The 18,321-nt window shown below is 40.3% G+C and overlaps 1 protein-coding gene across 1 annotated transcript; it reads right to left on the bottom strand.

Moving 5' to 3' along the window:
• Positions 1-545: 545 nt before the first annotated feature.
• On the bottom strand, positions 546-2,749 carry LOC138871554 (uncharacterized). Its single transcript, XM_070149440.1, has 3 exons — positions 2,235-2,749; positions 1,121-1,186; positions 546-897 (listed from the first exon to the last, which is right to left on the bottom strand). The coding sequence occupies exons 1-3, from the start codon at positions 2,747-2,749 to the stop codon at positions 546-548; spliced, it is 933 nt and encodes a 310-aa protein (XP_070005541.1).
• Positions 2,750-18,321: the final 15,572 nt, after the last annotated feature.

Raw genomic sequence — 18,321 nt, 5'->3', positions numbered from 1 at the left:
ACTTGTTAGCGGCATCCTTTTCAGCAACTTAAAGATGGGCTCACACGTGGTTGTGAGCTGAGAAATGAACCTACTGATGTAGTTCAATCTCCTGAGCAAACTCATGACTTCCTTTTTATTCTGCGGGGGGGGGGGTAGGGAAGATCTCGAATGGACGTTATCTTAGATGGATCCAGTTCAATGCCTCTTTGGCTGACTATAAAACCGAGGAGTTTCCCAGATGGAACCCCAAATTCACACTTGGCTGGATTAAGCTTAAGGTCATACCTTCGAAGTCGTTCGAAAAACTTTTTCAAATCGCACACGTGATCAGCCTGTGTCTTTGATTTTATGATGACATCATTGACATATACTTCAATCTCTTTGTGCATCATGTCGTGAAAAATGGTGGTCATGGCCCTAATGTAAGTTGCCCTTGCATTCTTTAAAACAAATGGCATGACTTTGTAACAATAAGTACCCCATGGAGTGGTGAAAGCGGTTTTTTCTGTATCATCCTCATCCATTAGAATTTGGTGGTACCCAACATAGCAATCCACGAATGATTATATCTCATGTTTTGCGCAATTATCTACAAGAATGTGGATATTTGGTAAAGGAAAATTATCCTTTGGACTTTCTTTGTTCAGGTCCCTGTAGTCAGCACAGACTCTAGTCTTTCTATCCTTCTTCGGCACATGCACAACATTCGCCACCCAGGTGGTGTATCGTACAGCTCTAACCACATTGGCGCTCAGTTGCTTCATTATTTCCTCTTTGATTTTGTTACTCACGTTTGTTTTAAATTTTCGTTGCTTTTGTTGGACTGGTGGAAAATCAGGATACGTATGAAGCTTATGAACGACTAGATCAGCACTTAAACCCGGCATATCATCGTAAGACCAAGCAAACACATATCTGTATTCAAATAAAAGTTGAATCAAGGCATCTCAAGTTTTTTGTTCAGTGTGAATGCTTATCTTCGTTTCTCTGACTTCTTCATGACTTCCGATATTAATCAGCTCAGTTTCATTGAGGTTAGGCTTAGACTTGTTTTCAAATTGTTCCAACTCTCTTTTTATTTCCTCAACAACCTTATATTTATCATTCAACCTCTTGATGCATTATTTCGATATTAGACAGCTTTTTAAGATCTGGGAGTGAATTCCTCATGCATGTCATGTTATTAAAGCCAGCATTAACAAAACTGAAATGGAAATAAAATGACAGGAATTAGAAAAAGGAAAAGATACAAAACTTAATATGAAACTGAACTACATTTCATTGAATTCGAAAGGATAGAAGGGTTAACATCAAAACAAAACAATCACACTGAGATGTTTGGATTACAACCCTGAAAGTAACCCAAAATACAAAAAAGAAGTTGCAAAAGGAAACTACCAAGACTCCTTCCTTATGGGGAGAGGAGTTGCTTCCTAGTTGGTGAGCATGGTGTCTGGGTCAATTAGTTGCATATCGGCACGACTAGTGCCTTCACCAGCCTGGATCATATTCACTTCAGAATACATATGGCTGAGGCCATGGCAAATTTCATCAATGTTTGCATGCGCTGAGGAATTTTAACCCTCTTGGAGTCATGGCTTGACAAAAGTGTAGAAAATATGATAGATAGGTTGTTGCAAGACCCATCCATGCTTTCTGTGGTGCTTGGCTTTGTTTTTATCTGCTTGTGTTGGCTTGAAGCCTAAGCCAAAAGCACCCTGGTTACTAAACGAAAAAATAGGCTCTGAAATTCCTTGTAATGATACCCCCAAGCCTTTTCCTGGCTCATAACCTTGTCTCAACATAACTGCAACCACCATTACAGATGTGACGGAAAGACGAGGATGCAAAATGGGCTTTTCTTCCTCAACATAGTCTACAACAACCACTTCAAAAGCCTAATAGACAATGGACTCATACCCTTTCTTGGCCTCAATACATGGGATTAACAAGTCTTTATAAATGAAGACTCGTCTTCCCCGTGAACAATAATTTCTTGCTTGTCATGTTCGAATTTGAGCATCGAGTGCAAGGTGGATGGCATAGATTGGGCCGTATGGCTCCATGTCCTTCCAAGAAGAAAGTTATAAGAAGTGACCATGTCCACTACTTGGAAAACAATCTCAAAGTCAACCGGCCCAATGGTCATGGTGAGGTTGATTTCCCCAATGGTATCTCTCGCTGAGCCATAAAAAGCCCGGATGCGAACATTGTTGGGTCGGATTCTGTCTGTATTGATCTTCATGCTTTACAAGGTAGAGAGAGGGCATACATCTACACTTGAGCCTCCATCAACCATGACTCGCTTTACATAATGCCCCTCACATTTGACCCTCAAGTGCAAAGCCCTATTGTGCTCGGCTTCCTCCTCGAGAAGTTCATCATCAGTAAAGAAGATTCTGTTCACCTCAAAATATCTGTTAGCCATCTTCTCTAACTGATTCACTGTGGTTTCCTCTGAGATATGTGCCTCGTTCAATACCTTGATTAGTACACGGGCATGCTCTTTGGAATGTTTGAGCAGAGATAGTAGAGAGATTTGGGCAGGAGTCTTTCTTAGCTGGTCAATGATTGAGTAATCCTGAACTTTCATCTTTTTCAAAAACTCTTCCGCCTCCGCTTTAGTGACTGGTTTCTTTATTGGCAATTGGCCTTCTCTGATTTGCTTGGCCTTCCTCAACTCTTCTGGAGAGTAACATCTCCCCGATCGAGTCAAACCTCCAGTTTCCCCCACTTCCTCTATGATTTCTTTGCCTTTGTAGGTCATCACAGTTTTATTGTAGTTCCAAGGAGTGGTTTTTGTGTTGGTCATAGGGGGTTGCAAGGCAGGTTTGATTATGATCGGCTCTGTGGTTATCCATGGGTGGCTTAACTCTAGCCGCTTGCTCCCTCCACTTGATGGCATACTCCCTAAAACTTTAGGTCGGCTTTTTCTTCATATTGGATAAGGAATCACGATTCGGTGCAATATCAATGTTGTACTGAAATTGTTTGATGAAGTCCTGTGCCATGTCATCCCAAACATGCCAGTGAGAGATATCTTGGTCAATGAACCATTCGGTTGTGACTATGTTCTTCTTTAGAATTTGGGCTTTGAGTGCTTGCTTCTCTCGTGCCCACTAAGCCTTTTCCTGCTCAAAATCAGCCTATTGTATGTCCATGGCTATCTCCAAAATGCCCTTATCTTCTTGTAAAATGTCAATACGAGATTGGAACTCGTGTGCCACTTCCCTTTTGGTTTCTCTAACTCTGGCCTCGATCTCCTCCTCCCAATCAACTGCATGTTGTATGGATCTTTTTGGCCTTTGCTCAGGGATAGCCTGGTTTTGAAACCACTCAAGGTATGCGAGGATTACCTCCCCACATTCACGATCAACTACTATCTCGTCCAAATTAGAAAATCGACCACCAAACCAAACCTTTTGTGCATATGACTTGCTTGGAGGTTCCTCTCCCTTGAATTCCCACACGAACGGGCACATGTCCTCAATCGGGGGCCTCTTTTGCTCTATCCCTAGCTGGCGCATAATGCGTAGATGCGTGTAGGGTTGGAAACCTCTGAAACCCATGAGTATGAAGAACAGGTGATACGTTGACATATGCATGACCCTAGTAGAAGGGAACCAGTAATAGTTCCAAGTGATTCTATCAGCACTCAATGAACCAAGTAATGTCCTCCAGGACCTCACCCCCTCTGGAAGATTACAACTCGCAGCTTTGTCTGGGTGATATCCAATGTAATTTAGCCATTTATCATTAAAATTTACTACTATTGGATGATGATAAAGGTGCTCTATGAACCACGTATGTAGCAGAATGTTGCATCCCTTGAAGTAATCTTCACCTTCTTGACAACGGGTCAAAGCTCGAAAAATATCTCCCAAAATCATGGGGAGAATTGTATGATCCTCGTTACTTTGCAAATATGAGACTACTGCAACCAATTGAATTTTGATGCACCCACCATGCTCTGGAAAGACCATGATCCCTAGAAATGATATCATGAATGTGAAGATTCTCAACTCCCTCCAAGCGTTGTAACTTAACTGGTTGACGAATTCTATGCCCGAGAAGTTTTCAAATCCTTTCTCGGCCCCAAATTTGTCATAAAGATATTCCAACAGAACCCAACCTTCATTTAAGCAAACCATTGGAATTCGACGGAGGCATAACTTCTTTAAAAAGTTGTTCACACCAACTTTTCTCAGAGCAGCAGGCTTTTTCCCACGAAGGTCTCTCCCCAATTCGGTGAACCCACCTAATTCCTCCAATGCAGGCATCATTTCACAATATTTGAACCGGAAGACACTGTTGACGGGGTCCCAAAAACCCACTAAAGCCTCGATTAAATCTCTGTTAGGCTTAATTATCATGATGTTTGTGAGGAACTTGAGGTGCTTAAATACTTGATTCTGTTCCCATGTAGCAAAACTAGTCCACCAATTACAGAGACTACTCGAGGTCTTATCTCTGATCAAGAACATAGGAGGTGTCTTGTTCCTTACCCTTTTCTGACTACTTCTATGTGGAGAACTCATGGTGAACCTAAAAATAAGATAAAAGGGCCAGGACTTGCCTAAACTATATGCAAATCTTGATCATTCTTTTTTCTCTTTTTTTATTGCCAATTTAGGACTCGATCTATTTATTTTTATTATTATTATTATATATATATTTTGAAATTATCGGACACAAAAGTTGAGATGATAAAAGCAGGAAGAATGACTATTATTACGAAAACGGCCATAGAAACAAAGTGATAAAAATAGACAAAATAAATAAATAAATAAAAACTATTTTACCGAAAACGGCCCTTCGGCACTCCCGAGAGGGGTTCAAAGGCTGTCTCAACAAATATAACTAGACAAAATTAGATAAAATGGCTACTTTTGCGAAAACAGTCATTCGGTACTTCCGGAAAGGTTTAAAATGGTCTCGACAAAAAGAATGGCCAGACATAAGGGCAAAATGGTAAAAAGGTGAATAAAGATGGATAAAGTAGCTATTTTAAAAAAAACGACCCTTCAAAACGTTTATGCACATGCAGAATATCATGCTCCTTTTTTTGAAAAGTGTGGGCTGAACCCGATTTATCTCACACCCGGTGAGAATCAAACCCGTGTAGTTCGGTGAAACTGAGTACTTTTCTCTTTTGATTTTTATGAAAATTAATCTTTAAACCTCACGCCAGACTACTACAAAATATTTTTATTATTATTATTATTATTGTTATTATTATTATTATTATTATTATTATTATTTATTTGTTATTTTTGTTTAAAAAATAAAGGTTTATTTGCACTAAACTAGGAGAATGATTCCTTTTTTCTTTTTTTTTTCTCTAATAATTCCGCTACACTAATTTTTCAAAGCCGGTCGACAATGTAAGTAAGCCTTCTAAATGATGTATCAAGTGGCACATACGTGAACATGATGGTCTCAAATAGGATTCTTGTCTTATACGGACCTGGCCCCTGTGCCGAGTTTCGCTAAGTCAAATGCACATGATGCACATATAGCGAACCTACTTGGGAAATCCGACATGGGGTTTGTTCTTCTAGGTTTAAATCTTGGTGAAAAAGGTACCTAGACTGGCTTACTCGAGCAGACAACTCGAGTCGAGGAGGGTCAGTGTACCGGTAGCATTGCTTTCCGGCTTAACTGGTGGTGCTCCCCGCCTAAAACAGGTGTGACTAAAATCCTTCACTATATGACAAGCACCTCGGCTATCTCAAAGAAAGCAGGCTCTATCAAGCAAATGCCCAATTTAATTTCAAGAAGACTCATAGGGGGTGCGTGAGAAAACAGTTTATATGTAACGTTCAACAATATCAATAACGGTAAAAAGCGAACAGGTAGCACATTAGGCAGAAATAAATCACAATATTTACAAAATTTATAAAGCCAAATAAAAAGTCAACATGTACAAGCTCGAATTCTTATTAGTTCCCCAGCAGAGTCGCCAGAGCTGTCACACCCCTTTTTTACCCCTCCAAAAGATAATGCAATATTATGGATTCTGAGCTAAAGAATTTTTCCAATTTAAGTGACAAACTTGAATAGGAATTAATTTATTTACAGAGTCGCCACTTGGAATTGATTTTTGTCGGTGTCCCAAGTGACCTTTTATTTGAATCCCTATTCAAAGGAAGATTTGACTCTTTTCATGTTGGTCTGCGAAAACAAAGTTCGGGTAAGGAATTCTATTGACCTGGAAGAAAGTGTAAGGAATTCCCCGAGTCTCGTGGTTCTGGCACGGTCACTTTAGTAACTTGAACTTGGCTTGAATTAATTCTGGATAAACTGTGATTTATTTACCTAAAAAAACAAATACTATTGTCTAGTACCGCATAATAATATTTTGACCGGCGTTTAAGCACACAAGGTCCTTATTTGATTATGTGCATTTGACCAAGGAATGGGTATGAACACATGGTCAAATACGATTAACTAGAAAACACAAATTACTATTTTAGAGCCAAGGAGCGGTGATGCACACATGACCATTTTATAAAATAAAAAAACGACCAAAGATCGTGTGAACACATTGTCTATATTTAGAGCGTCCTAAAATTACCTTGTATTTAATTAACTCATTAAAGGTTATTAATCTATTAAAATAGTAAAAAATCAGATTTTGGAACTAATTAGTAGGGAAAAATATAAAAAAAAAATGTTGGGCCAGCTTTTGTTATTTTAAAGAAAAAGGCTATCTTATTGAAGTAAAAAGGGGTTGCTTATGAAAATATATGGGCCACTTTTGTTATGATTTGGACAAGAAGAATTAATTAATCCAAACTTTTATGTACATAATCCTACTACCCAGTTAACTTGCTCAAATAAAATTTCAATTTAAGTAGTTAGTAAGTCTCATTCTCAATATTCAATTTTCCCCACATATCAGATTATCTGAGACAACATATCTTATTTCAAGATTTAACAGGAAACTAACAAATCAAACAATATTTTCATTTGTTGAAGAACCATGTTCCATTTATCATTAATAAATCACAACACATCCAGTTTTCTTAAGAACAAAATAACTAAACATCCCGATTCACATCATGTCATTATTCAATGAATTCGCTAAGTCTTTCCATAAGATTGGCTAACACTCAAACAGCTCTTAGGTTTTGCAACTTATTATGAGTATTCAACTGATATTTTACTCTCTCTCTCTCAGATATGTAAAAAAGGATATTTTGAAAAATGTGTGTAAAAGATGTCTTTCTTAGAGTCCAAGATCTTTTTTTCCAAATGAGGAAAGAGCTCCTCTTTTTATAGGGAGAGGAAGGACCTTGGGACAGATTTTGTTTGGCCAAAAATCTGTCCAAAATGATTGATTTTTGACCAATAATTTGTCTAAAATTAGAATTTTGGTCAATGAATAATTTTCTTACCAATTGTGGAAAATTTTTTGGAGTATTTTACTCCAAACAATCCGCAACAGTAAAAACAACCAAACAAAGAACCCTACACTCAAGTATTTCTTACTATTTCAGTTTTTAATCAATACATGACTTATTTAAGCTAAAAACTCAAACTAAAATCATGCTCAAAGGAAGATAAGGTCAAGCTTAACAAATCATTCAATGAACCAACTAAACCCGATGAATTAAACAATCCACCAATTTGAATTGAATCCATCATTTGTAGTCGCAACTAACTGAATATTCAAACAAACGACCAAAACAAATATCCAGGAGTAACAAGCACGAACAACCAAATAATCGACTAGCTAGGTCGATAAAACTAAAAGTTCAGTAATAACAAATGCATATGAAATAGTCGACCAGCTAGGTCGTAGAACCAAAAATCAAAACTGACGAACTATATACGAGCTAATCGACTGGCAAGGTTGAAAACTAATTTAAAGTTATGAAGAAACATGTGATTCCAGAATAACAACGAATTACTGACATAAAATACACTAATAATACAACTAACAGAATCATGACTATGATTAATCCCTAAACCTAATAACAAATATAATCGAAGAATTGGAGAAGAAGAAGAGAGAAAAAAAGGGAATAGGGTTATACCAAACGATGGAAGCCGATGCCAAATCAAACGAGGAGATGACAAGGAAGACGAGTCCTAACTGTCTGACATTAAAGTGCACGTTTGTTTTTAGCAGGCACCAAAACAAATAGGGTTTTCCGTCGTGCTAGAAGGAAACGAGTGCCTTTACATCGAGATGAAGCTAGAGTGGAGAAACAATGGTGGTCTTTGGTGGTGGAGCAACGGCGCTGCCACGGCAGTAGGGGTGGATGCCGGTGGCGGTGCATTTTTTGTGGTGAAAAAAACATAGGATGATAGATCATGTGGATCTCTACACGCCTATGTAAGTATTTTATTAAGGAGAGGTCTAAAACTCGACGAATTTTCAAAATAAATTGGGCTAGGGTTTTGGATTTTGGTTTATTCGTGGAGTTTGGGTGGGATTCAAAGGATTTGGTTCGTGGATTTGGAAAGAGGAGGTTGAGATGAGTAGGGGTGAAATTATGGTGGTGTTTGGAGGGGCTCCGCCGCCGGTGATGAATTCTGGAAGGCGCCGCCACCGTGGATGCCTTGCGGCAGCAGAGAGGAAGGGATAGAGTGAGGAGAGGAGTTTAGGGTTTGGGTTGGGTGTAAATAAGGCAATTTTCTGATTCTTTACGGGGTTATATACCTCTTGAGAGATCAAATATGGACCATTAGATCAAGGGTTGATCAATGACTGAAGTTGAATCTCCATGTCATTAAAAGAAACGGCGTAGTTTCACCATGAAACTACGTCGTTTAGCTTACCTCTCAGGTGGGCTTCACCAAACTGGGTCAAATAGAATTGGGCCATTGATTTGGGCTAATTTTGGCTCAATTTCTTTAAAATTCAACTAGCACAATCCCTACCCCATTTATCAAACCATTAAACAACTCTTAAAACCTATACATATACAAATAAGAACAAAATACATACACACAGACACACACACACACACACACATTTATATATATATATATATATATATATATATATATAAGGCAAAAATTAGGCATTTACACTCTATATATATTTGTTTTAACAAAGAACTACCTACATCATTTCGCAAACTGAACAAGACTACTATTTCGCTTTGCACACACACGGGGCAAGTTCTAGACATCAAATGCAATGCACAGAACACATACAAACTTCACACAGACATGGCACATAACTCATTCAGGATTGGTTCTTATCACGACACTCCAGTCAAAGCAGTTAAGCAAATTTAAGAATTTCGTGATTTAAAGTATTTATCCTAGAGTCAAAAATTGAGCCTAAGCGTCACAACCAGAGTACTGACTATTCTCAAGGCATCACAAAGCTCAGAGATATTGCTGCGATTAAATGCATAGCCACGTGGTTCCTGATTGAGTCCAACCCTGTACTACTACAAAGTAGCAAGAGTGGTCGAAACAGCTTTTACCCGAGAAGGTCGGGATCGATTTTCACAGGGAGCTAGAGATTGGAATTGAGTGTCTATCTAAATTGGAGTTGTGTAGTTGTTCCTAATCGCACTTCTAAACATTGTTAGTTTTGATATTACTTCTAAATTTATACTATTAAGATTCTAAATTAGGCTAAGTGAAGCTAAGAGTAAACTACTGAATGTTGTCTAAATAGTTAAAAGACACCAGGGAAGTGACTTTCTCCTAGGTGGATACTTGATGAGTTTTCTAATCTAAGTCTAGGTTTTCATATTTGGGGATTACGGTATAACCATTGCACGATTCTACTCACTCTATACCTCTTGGTAATTCGAGTGATTTTTCCCTAATTGACTTTCTCAAGACCAATTGGGTATGATAATTTGTGCAAGCAATCGAGGTTCAAGTCGGGTATTACTATCTTTAGGTTTAACCCTTTAATTGGGGCTATCAATCTCTTGAATACGCCCAATTCTTTGTTAGACCAATTGCATAGACTTAGGCTCTCTTTCTCCAGAAGAGCCAAAGTCAACTAGCCATAAACTAGTGTTTGCAACCACTAATTCAACATTTAAACCATAAATTAGTCCAAATATCAAACACTCATAGACATTCAAGCCTTAAAACACAAGACCCATCAATTACCCACACTAGGGTTGAGCCACAACCCTAGCTAATGGGTCTAGTTACTCATGATTATAGAATAAAATAAAAGAAATAGATGAAAAAAACCCATAATATTTAATTACTAGATAAAACTTGAAGATTCAATGATGAAACTAACGTAAAATTACTCAAAATGGTAAAAGAACACTATTCACGAGCGCAGCTGCTGTCTAGAATACAATTGATGACCTAAAAATGGGAAAAGAAACTATTTATACTAGGCCGGAAATTCTAGACAAAAATACCCCGACGGGGCTAGTGCGGACCGCACAAAATCGAGTGTGGCCACACTAAGGCTCTTGGCTAAAACAATCTTTTCTCTGAAGCTGGCCACCATCGGTTGCACAAAATGTATCGCGGCTGCGATGACTTCTATTGCGGTCCCTACAAAATGGACCGCGAACCGCATTGGCATTGTTCCTCCAACTTGGCACCTCTCTGAACTTGAGCTTTGCGGACCGCACAAAATCGAGTGCGACCGCAATGAAGTCAATGCGGTCCACATGAAATGTTTTGCGGCCACATTGCTTGACTGCCTGAAATGAGCACTCTCTGAACCCCCTCTTTGTAGACCGCACAGAATGGAGTGCGGCTGCATTGGTCCTGTTTCATTGAGCTTGGACTTGTTCTTGGTACTTGAGCATGTTTCACTCCTTTTTGAGCTGTTTTTGACGAATTGTCACCTTGTTGAGCAAACCTGCAATCAAGCACAACTTGTGAGCCTTTCGGGACTATTTTGTGTGAATTTATAATCAAAGCATAAGCAAGAAGGAGTATAAAATGCGTCAAAATCCCTTGTTATCAACTCCCCCAAACTTAAGCTTTTGCTTGTCCTCAAGCAAACAAAATAAGACCCACCCCTTAAGGGAAAATCCAAGAAGTTTTCAGCTGTCCTAAAGCAACCTCAACTAGCATCAATTGGGACTAACAATTGCCCTCAATACAAATGAATCATTAACAACATTTACTCATTGAAACACCATGGGTTAAGTGTGACACAAGAGCATCAAGGGTTGACTCAACACATCAAAGAACTCTTTCAATTACTTTGGTCATTGTGGACCCAAACTCACACATCCTCAACTCTCCCTAAGTAAACCTCACCTTTAGAATAGTGGCACACAAACGAGGTTAATAGAAATTCACTCATCTCTCTCAAGAAAAAGTCACAAGTCCGGCTCTAAGTACCATATATTTGCCCCTTATGTGAGTATCCACTAAGGTAAGCTTCATTCAACTCAAGATCATATAGGGCTTTTGTGGAAATATTGTGAAGGCTTTTGATTCAAGGTAGGGAATGTTTTGGTCTAAGTAGGTTCCATCTTCCCTTAAGCACTTCTTTTGATTCATTTGGCACACATTCACTTGACTCTTTGAGTCATTTCACTTCTTTCTAAGGGGTTAGAGAGACACACTGTCACTCTTTCTTATGCATTTCAAACTTTGTCTCCTTTTTCAACTTTCCACACCTTTGATTCTTTGCTTTTCTTGAATCCCGTTTTAATCTTTTTCACATTGGACATTCTTTTTGTATTTTTGCTTTTCTTTATTTTTTTCATTGCCTTTACTTTACTTCATTTTTGTGCCTTTTTACTACTTTGTTGCAATCCTCGTCTCTCCCCCCAAACTTATACTTTTGCCATATGTTAAAGGAAAGATCGGGTGCTAAGAGAGGGTATCTTTAGAACATGTATAGGCTTGTATCATGGTTCTTGAAAGAAAAAAAAAGTCCAAGGCTCAAGACGGTTGACTAGGGATCTTATCATTGGTACGCTATGGAATTGTTCAAACTATCATTGGATCAAGGAGAGCTATAATCATGTCTCAAGTCAAAATTCACTTAGGATTTTGCCTCAACAAACATTTAGGACAAGTTCTAGACTAATGGCTCGGGACGTGGACTTGCAATTCAATTACTCACCGCACAAGCTAATGGATTGCTAAAGACATAGATTCGGGGCCCACAACAACTTTAGATACGATTTGAGCACACAATGGTCCCAAAAAACCACTTGATTATTATCGGTCAACACAAGACTCTCAAGGTCACGACTTTCACCATCCTAAACACAATAAGTTGTTTTTTGACCATGAAATCAAAGGTAAATGTGTTAGGCCCAAGTGAAGCTTTGCTTGAGGTACCCTTAACTACCAACTACTAAAAACAAAAAGAAAAATGGACTCAAGCCCTTAAGAAGGTTGTCACGACATCCATCATTGGGAAGAGCCACCCGGTTCACACAACACTCCGCCTTTGGAAAGAACCATGGCATTAAGAAAACCAAAGGCTTATTGCAAACTTTGAAAACAAGAAGCTACGAATCACAAATAAGAAGCTAAGAACGAAAAATTTGCGGAAAATAGAATGAATATATAGAAAAGGGGATTTGAATATACAATAGATGGGAGAATATGTACAATGAAACATAAATTTATATACAGACCCAAAGTAAAATAAAAGCACGATAAATGTAACGAAATGTCAAAATTATATATAGACCAAAGATGAAAAAAATCAAGAAAGCATAAAATGTATCAAATATATATACAATCATCCAAATGAATAACAGGTAGGGCCTACCCCCTAAAATGAAAGCTGGCATTGTCCCCATTGCCAACTAGTCTAAATATATCACCAAAAGGATAAGAGGAAAAAAGGATATAAAAAACTCCCTATGGCCTGTCTGTCTGCATAGGGTCATGTGTGGTCCCTGGGTCCTCTATGTGCTCGGGGACCTCAGACTGGTCCCCTATGGCCTGCTGCTCTACTACTGGGACTTGGGCCTGGGACTAGACAGGCTCTGTAGGTAGTGCACCCTGTGGCTGACTAGAAGAGGTCTCCTATGGGTCAGCCAGCTGGATGACTGCATCATCAGCTCGAGGGATCATCCTCTTCCTCTTGGGAGGCCTCTGTGACTGCTCCGTCTCTAGATGAACTGTTGGTGCTGGGTCCTGGAGCAATAAATATAAAGGCAGATGATCCGCCTTTAGTCAGTCTACATCTACTCTCAGCTCCTTCACGGACTCTTTTGAGGCCCGTGCCTTCCTCATCTTCTTGTGCTCCCGAGCAAGCTCCTTAAGATCCTTGCTATGTGAATCAACTGCCTTTGAGAGCACTGCCTGAGTGTTAAGGATTTTCTTCTGGTTGTCTAAACTCTCTCTAAGAGCATCCTCGATTGACTGGGGAACCTGTGGGGCTGGAGGTGCCGACTGAGCCTCAACCACGATAGTGAGTGTGGACAACTTGGATGAGTCAGTCTGCATCCAGTTGTTTATACTAAGAAGCGCCTGGCTCAGTCGGTGAGCAGTAATAGTATGGGCCCTGTAAGATGGAATCTTCGGGCCTGCTGAGGTGGAAGGACCGGTAGGAATGGCTGTGGATGTGGAAATACCGGGAGGGATGTTTGTGGAAGTGGAGGTAGGCTCAGCAGGAGCCACTACCACAACTGGCTCTTCAGACTAGCTAGTTGGAGCAGTAGATGTACCCTTGAAGTTCTTGCTCTTGGGGTTGTCATCCCCCTGCATGTTGTACCAAGAAAACGGGGCTTTCGCCTTGACTTTGATGTCGAAAGGCCTCTTGTCCACTTTTAAACCCCGAAAGTACATTGTGAGGAAACTGGGGAATGTATAGTTTCTTTCATGCTCCGCACCCACAATGGTAAAATCCGTGACATCATATTTCCCACGTTAATGGGGTACACCGCCATGATAGAAGCCAAACACAGCCTGATGGAGAGGAAGAGAGTTATCATGTATCGTGGGATCCAACCGGCTACATACAAAGGTCTCCCACCCCCGTGCCTCAAAGTTCAAACTCCTTCTTAAGTTCTTAACTCTAGTAGTCAACCAGTCCGGGGTGGTACCTGGGATTGCCAGGTATTGTGCCAACCATGGACGGACCTCCTCGCCCATTTCCATCTTTGCCATGTACAGGTCTCGTCCTCCTCATTGAAGCCAAGGTATTCATTTATCAACTTTCCGTCGAATAACATTTTCAGATTCCGAACCTTGGTCACTTTGGAGCCCTTTTTGATGTGGGCTACGTTGCAGTAGAATTCTTTGACCAAGTATTCGTTGGCGTCCACACAGTCATCTAGAAAATTCTCCCATCCAACTCTCGTCCTAAACTGCCTCCTCACATTGGGGTTGTGAGGTAGAAAGTCTCTATCTATGAAGCTCCTCTCCGGGATCAACTTTCTCACCGGCCACCACTCCCGAAATTTATGGTACGCCACCTCACTCACAAATATGTCCTCCCAAGCCTCAGGCTTTCTAGTTCTAGCAACGCCTCCCACCTGAGGCTCACCTCCTTCTACTACTCCCTCATTTTTCTCTACTTCCTCCTCACCTCCTACTGCATCCTCTCCGGATAATAAAGCTGTGGGAGAGGTGGAGTATTCCCCACTACCTGCTACTGGCCCTCAGACGACTTAGAATTTACATGTGTTGGAGCTTGGGCAGTGGGTGATGATGGAGGAGTGTCTCTCAATCTATGCCTCTCCGGCCAGTCAGGGATGTATTCTAGCACACAGTCCGAAGAGATTTCCCAGGAAGGCTCGTACTCACTCACCGACATGTCAATGGCTCTGTCAGCGGCTTTTATCGCTTTCCTCATGTTCTTGATGTTTTGCCTAGCTTGGGGAGTGAGTTTTATCATTTTCTGCTTCCCTCCCCGGGAAGATTTACCTCTGTTGGGTTGTTTAGATCATTTGCCTCGTTGTTTAACCATTGTCTGCAAACACAATCAAGTGAACTTATTAGTATCAGTAGCCTCAGTTAAAAACATTGTTGCAGTACAGAATCAGAAAATTGCATATATGTTGCAGAAAACAGGCCAGTGTAGGCCGCACACAATGTAGTGTGGCCATACAGGGGTCAGTGCGGACCGCACAAAATGGCCATGCGGTCCATACAGGGATAGGGATCAGACTACCTATCCTCTGTATCTAGGTAGTGCGGACCGCATAAAATGGTAGTGCGGCTGCACTGGGACAATGCGGTCTGCATAAAATATAGTGCGGCCGCATTCCTGAGGTTCAGCATTCAGGTCTTTCATCAATGCAGTCCACACAAAATGGCACCGCATACAGCACAAAGGCACCGTGGACTGCACAGAATCGACTGCGGTCCGCACTGAGTGCCCAGAAGCAACACAACTTAGGGTTTCATAAATTTTGATTTTAAGTCTAATTGTTCACCTAAGTAGTGTCCCTACATGTTTACCCAATGTAATTAACTACCTAAATCTACATTAATCAAATATTTAACTACCCTAGCCTAAACAATTTGAAGAAACTACGGGAAGAAGAAAATAAAAACAAGGAAAATAAAAAAAATGGAAATAACGAAATTAAAGTAATTAAAAGAAGAAAAGTTACCAGCTGTGAGATTTACAAATGATAAGAGAACTTTAGCAGCTATTTGCGAGCAGAAATTATGATGAACAGTGTTTTTTTTAGATGTTTGAGAATTAGAGGGTCGAAAGGTTTGAACAGGAGGGCCTCAGGGACTATTTATAGAAAAGCCCTGGGGCCCAGCTCACCTACCCCACTGCGGACCGCACAAAATAGACCGTAGTCCGCACTGAACATTAGTTTCAAAGCTTGAGGAGGCACCGCTTTGCGGTCCGCTGGACTGCGGCCACAGAGGTCCACTGCGAACCGCACAAAATGTAGTGCGGTCGCAGTGGCAAACTTCAGAGAGGCTGCATTTTACCCACACCAGTGCGGTCCACACAGAATGTAGTGCGGCCGTACTGGCAACTTTAGAGACCTGTGCATTTTTCCACTATGTCTTGCACTGCATCAACACAACCTTGTAACATCTTACAACCAGTTAGCCCAAAAATCAATCCTATACTTCAAAGAAAATCAAAGAAAACAAGAAGAAAAACACATGGGTTGCCTCCAAGAAGCACCTAATTTAACGTTGCGGCACGATGCAGGTTACCATCACATCATTTGAAATGAAGAAGTGTCACCACGTGGCTGTCATCAATTTTCCCAAGATAATGCTTGACCTGGTGCCCATTAACTCTGAAAACTTCACCATTTTTGTTCTTTAAATCAAGAGCACCAAACGGGGTCACACACACCACTTCAAAAGGTCCACTCCATTTTGATTTAAGCTTTCCGAGAAACAGACGTAACCGAGAGTTGAACAAGAGAACCAAATCACCTACTTTGAACTCCTTTCCACGAGCATATTTATCATGAAGGTACTTCATCTTGTCCTTATATAAGGACGAACTGGAGTAGGCATGGAATCGGAATTCAACAAGTTCATTGAGCTGCTCCACACGAAGATTGGCTGCAGCATCCCACTCAAGATTTAGTTTCCTCAAAGCCCACATGGCCTTGTGTTGTAACTCAACTGGTAGATGGCAAGCTTTCCCAAACACCAACCGATACGGAGACATACCAATCGGCGTCTTGAAAGTCATCCTATAAACCCATAGAGCGGCATCCAACTTCTTCGATCAATCGGTCCTATTAGCATTGACTGTCTTTGACAATATACTTTTGATTTCCCTGTTGGAGACTTCCACTTGACCACTTGCTTTAGGATGATAGGGGGTAGAAACTTTGTGATTGACACCATACTTTGAAAGAAACGTGTCGAAAGCTCTATTGCAAAAATGATACCCCTGTAAGCACGTGATTTTTGCCCGATGAAAGAATTACTCAAAAAAAATTCAAAATAAAACGTTTTTCCTTTGGGTACAATTTTTGAGAATTTGCGTGACATTTTGGTAATTATTTTGTCCGTAAATGTTTACCCTTATTATAGTTAATTGAAAAATATAAAAATACATGGTGCATGCATATTTAGGATTTAATCATGCATTTAGGAATTAATTAAACCATCATTTCGCCCTAAAAAGGAAAAATTAGAAATACATAAATATATATACCTTTTTATTCTATTTGTTGTCTTTGAGTGATTTTGTTTTTAAGGTTTTAACTTGTGTATTAATTATTGTAAGTGTTGATTAACATTTGTGTAGTTTTAATTTTAGGAATTGTGTCTAAATTAAATTAAAAGAAGAAAAGAGTTGTGAAAAAGGAAAGCTCGGATTGGGCCCAAAATATCAGGCCCAAAACCAAGACACAGACCCAGTCCAAACGCCTGGTGCCCGGTCCATTCCCATAATCACTAGAACGACGTCGTTCTGTGGCAATCGATCCCAGCCGTTGACCTTACATGATCCAACGGCTCATAATCCGTCCCCCTTACCCGTTCCCTGAACCCGACCCGTTGCCCGGTTCGAACCGACCCCCCTACTTAAACCAAATGACACCGTGTTGGTTAAACCCTCTAATCCTGGCCTTTGATCTTGATTGATCCAGCGGCCAGGATTGAACCACCCACCCCGTATAAGAAACCCAATCCCTCACCCCACGCCCCCAAACCAAACCCCCTCACCTACTGTTCACCATCGTCCCAGAGACGACCCTTACAAACCCTAGCCGCCTTAGGATTTCCCCACCGTAAAACCTGGCAACCACGACGCCGATGACCACCAGACTAACACCCCTAAATCACCATGACCCCCTCTCTCCAAATCCACACTCAGTTTACTTCAAATCTTCCCCGAACGTCTCGAATCTTCGTTCGAAGGTTCGAGCAAAAACCAGATCTACACCCAACGACCCCAAATTCATACCATAAGACCTCCTAACCTCCCTCACACCCTAAACGCCGTTGGTTCCATTCAAATCTGACTGGAGCTGAACGAATCCCAAATCGAACCACAAAAAACCCTAAAAAGACCAAAAGTTAAGGCCTGTCCAAATTAAAAGACAATGTGGGGTCTAATCGACCTTAGTCAAAGTGTTCTCAGTTGAGAACACTCGATTAAGGTCCATTCGACCCCAAAAATGGTTGAGTCCGAGTTTGAGCCTGGGTCAGTTTTGATTTCGAATCCCTGAGGTAATTTTCCCCTTTCTTTTGTTATCCTATGAATTTTATCTGTTTTTCATGTTTAGTTTGGTTTGTTTTTGATTTTTCTGTCAAGTCTGTGAATCCTGAGGTAATTTTTAGTTTGTTTGTGTGTTTTATTGATTGTTTGTTGTCTATTATAGCTTGTATAGTCATTTAAATAAGTGTCGTCAATTAATCTGTTTAAAATTAGAATAAACAGGATAGTAGTTCATTAATGTCCTCCATGTATGTTTGCCAGCCCTACATCTGTATGCTAACTTGTAATGAACCTGTGGAATA

The sequence above is a fragment of the Nicotiana sylvestris genome, chromosome 6 (assembly GCF_000393655.2).
Source record: "Nicotiana sylvestris chromosome 6, ASM39365v2, whole genome shotgun sequence".
Classification (NCBI taxonomy): Eukaryota; Viridiplantae; Streptophyta; class Magnoliopsida; order Solanales; family Solanaceae; genus Nicotiana; species Nicotiana sylvestris.
The sequence above is the reverse complement of the archived record's forward strand: the minus strand, read 5'-3'. Positions and strand labels throughout refer to the sequence as shown.

Bases quoted from the DNA above. Each gene is read 5' to 3' on its own strand.
- LOC138871554 (XM_070149440.1), bottom strand. From the start codon at position 2,749: ATGACCTACAAAGGCAAAGAAATCATAGAGGAAGTGGGGGAAACTGGA. The intron at 1,187-2,234 runs GTAAAGCATGAA...TTTCCATTTCAG, and splicing joins GTATGCCCTCTCTCTACCTT to TTTTGTTAATGCTGGCTTTA. The intron at 898-1,120 runs GTCTAATATCGA...ATTTGAATACAG, and splicing joins CTCCCAGATCTTAAAAAGCT to ATATGTGTTTGCTTGGTCTT.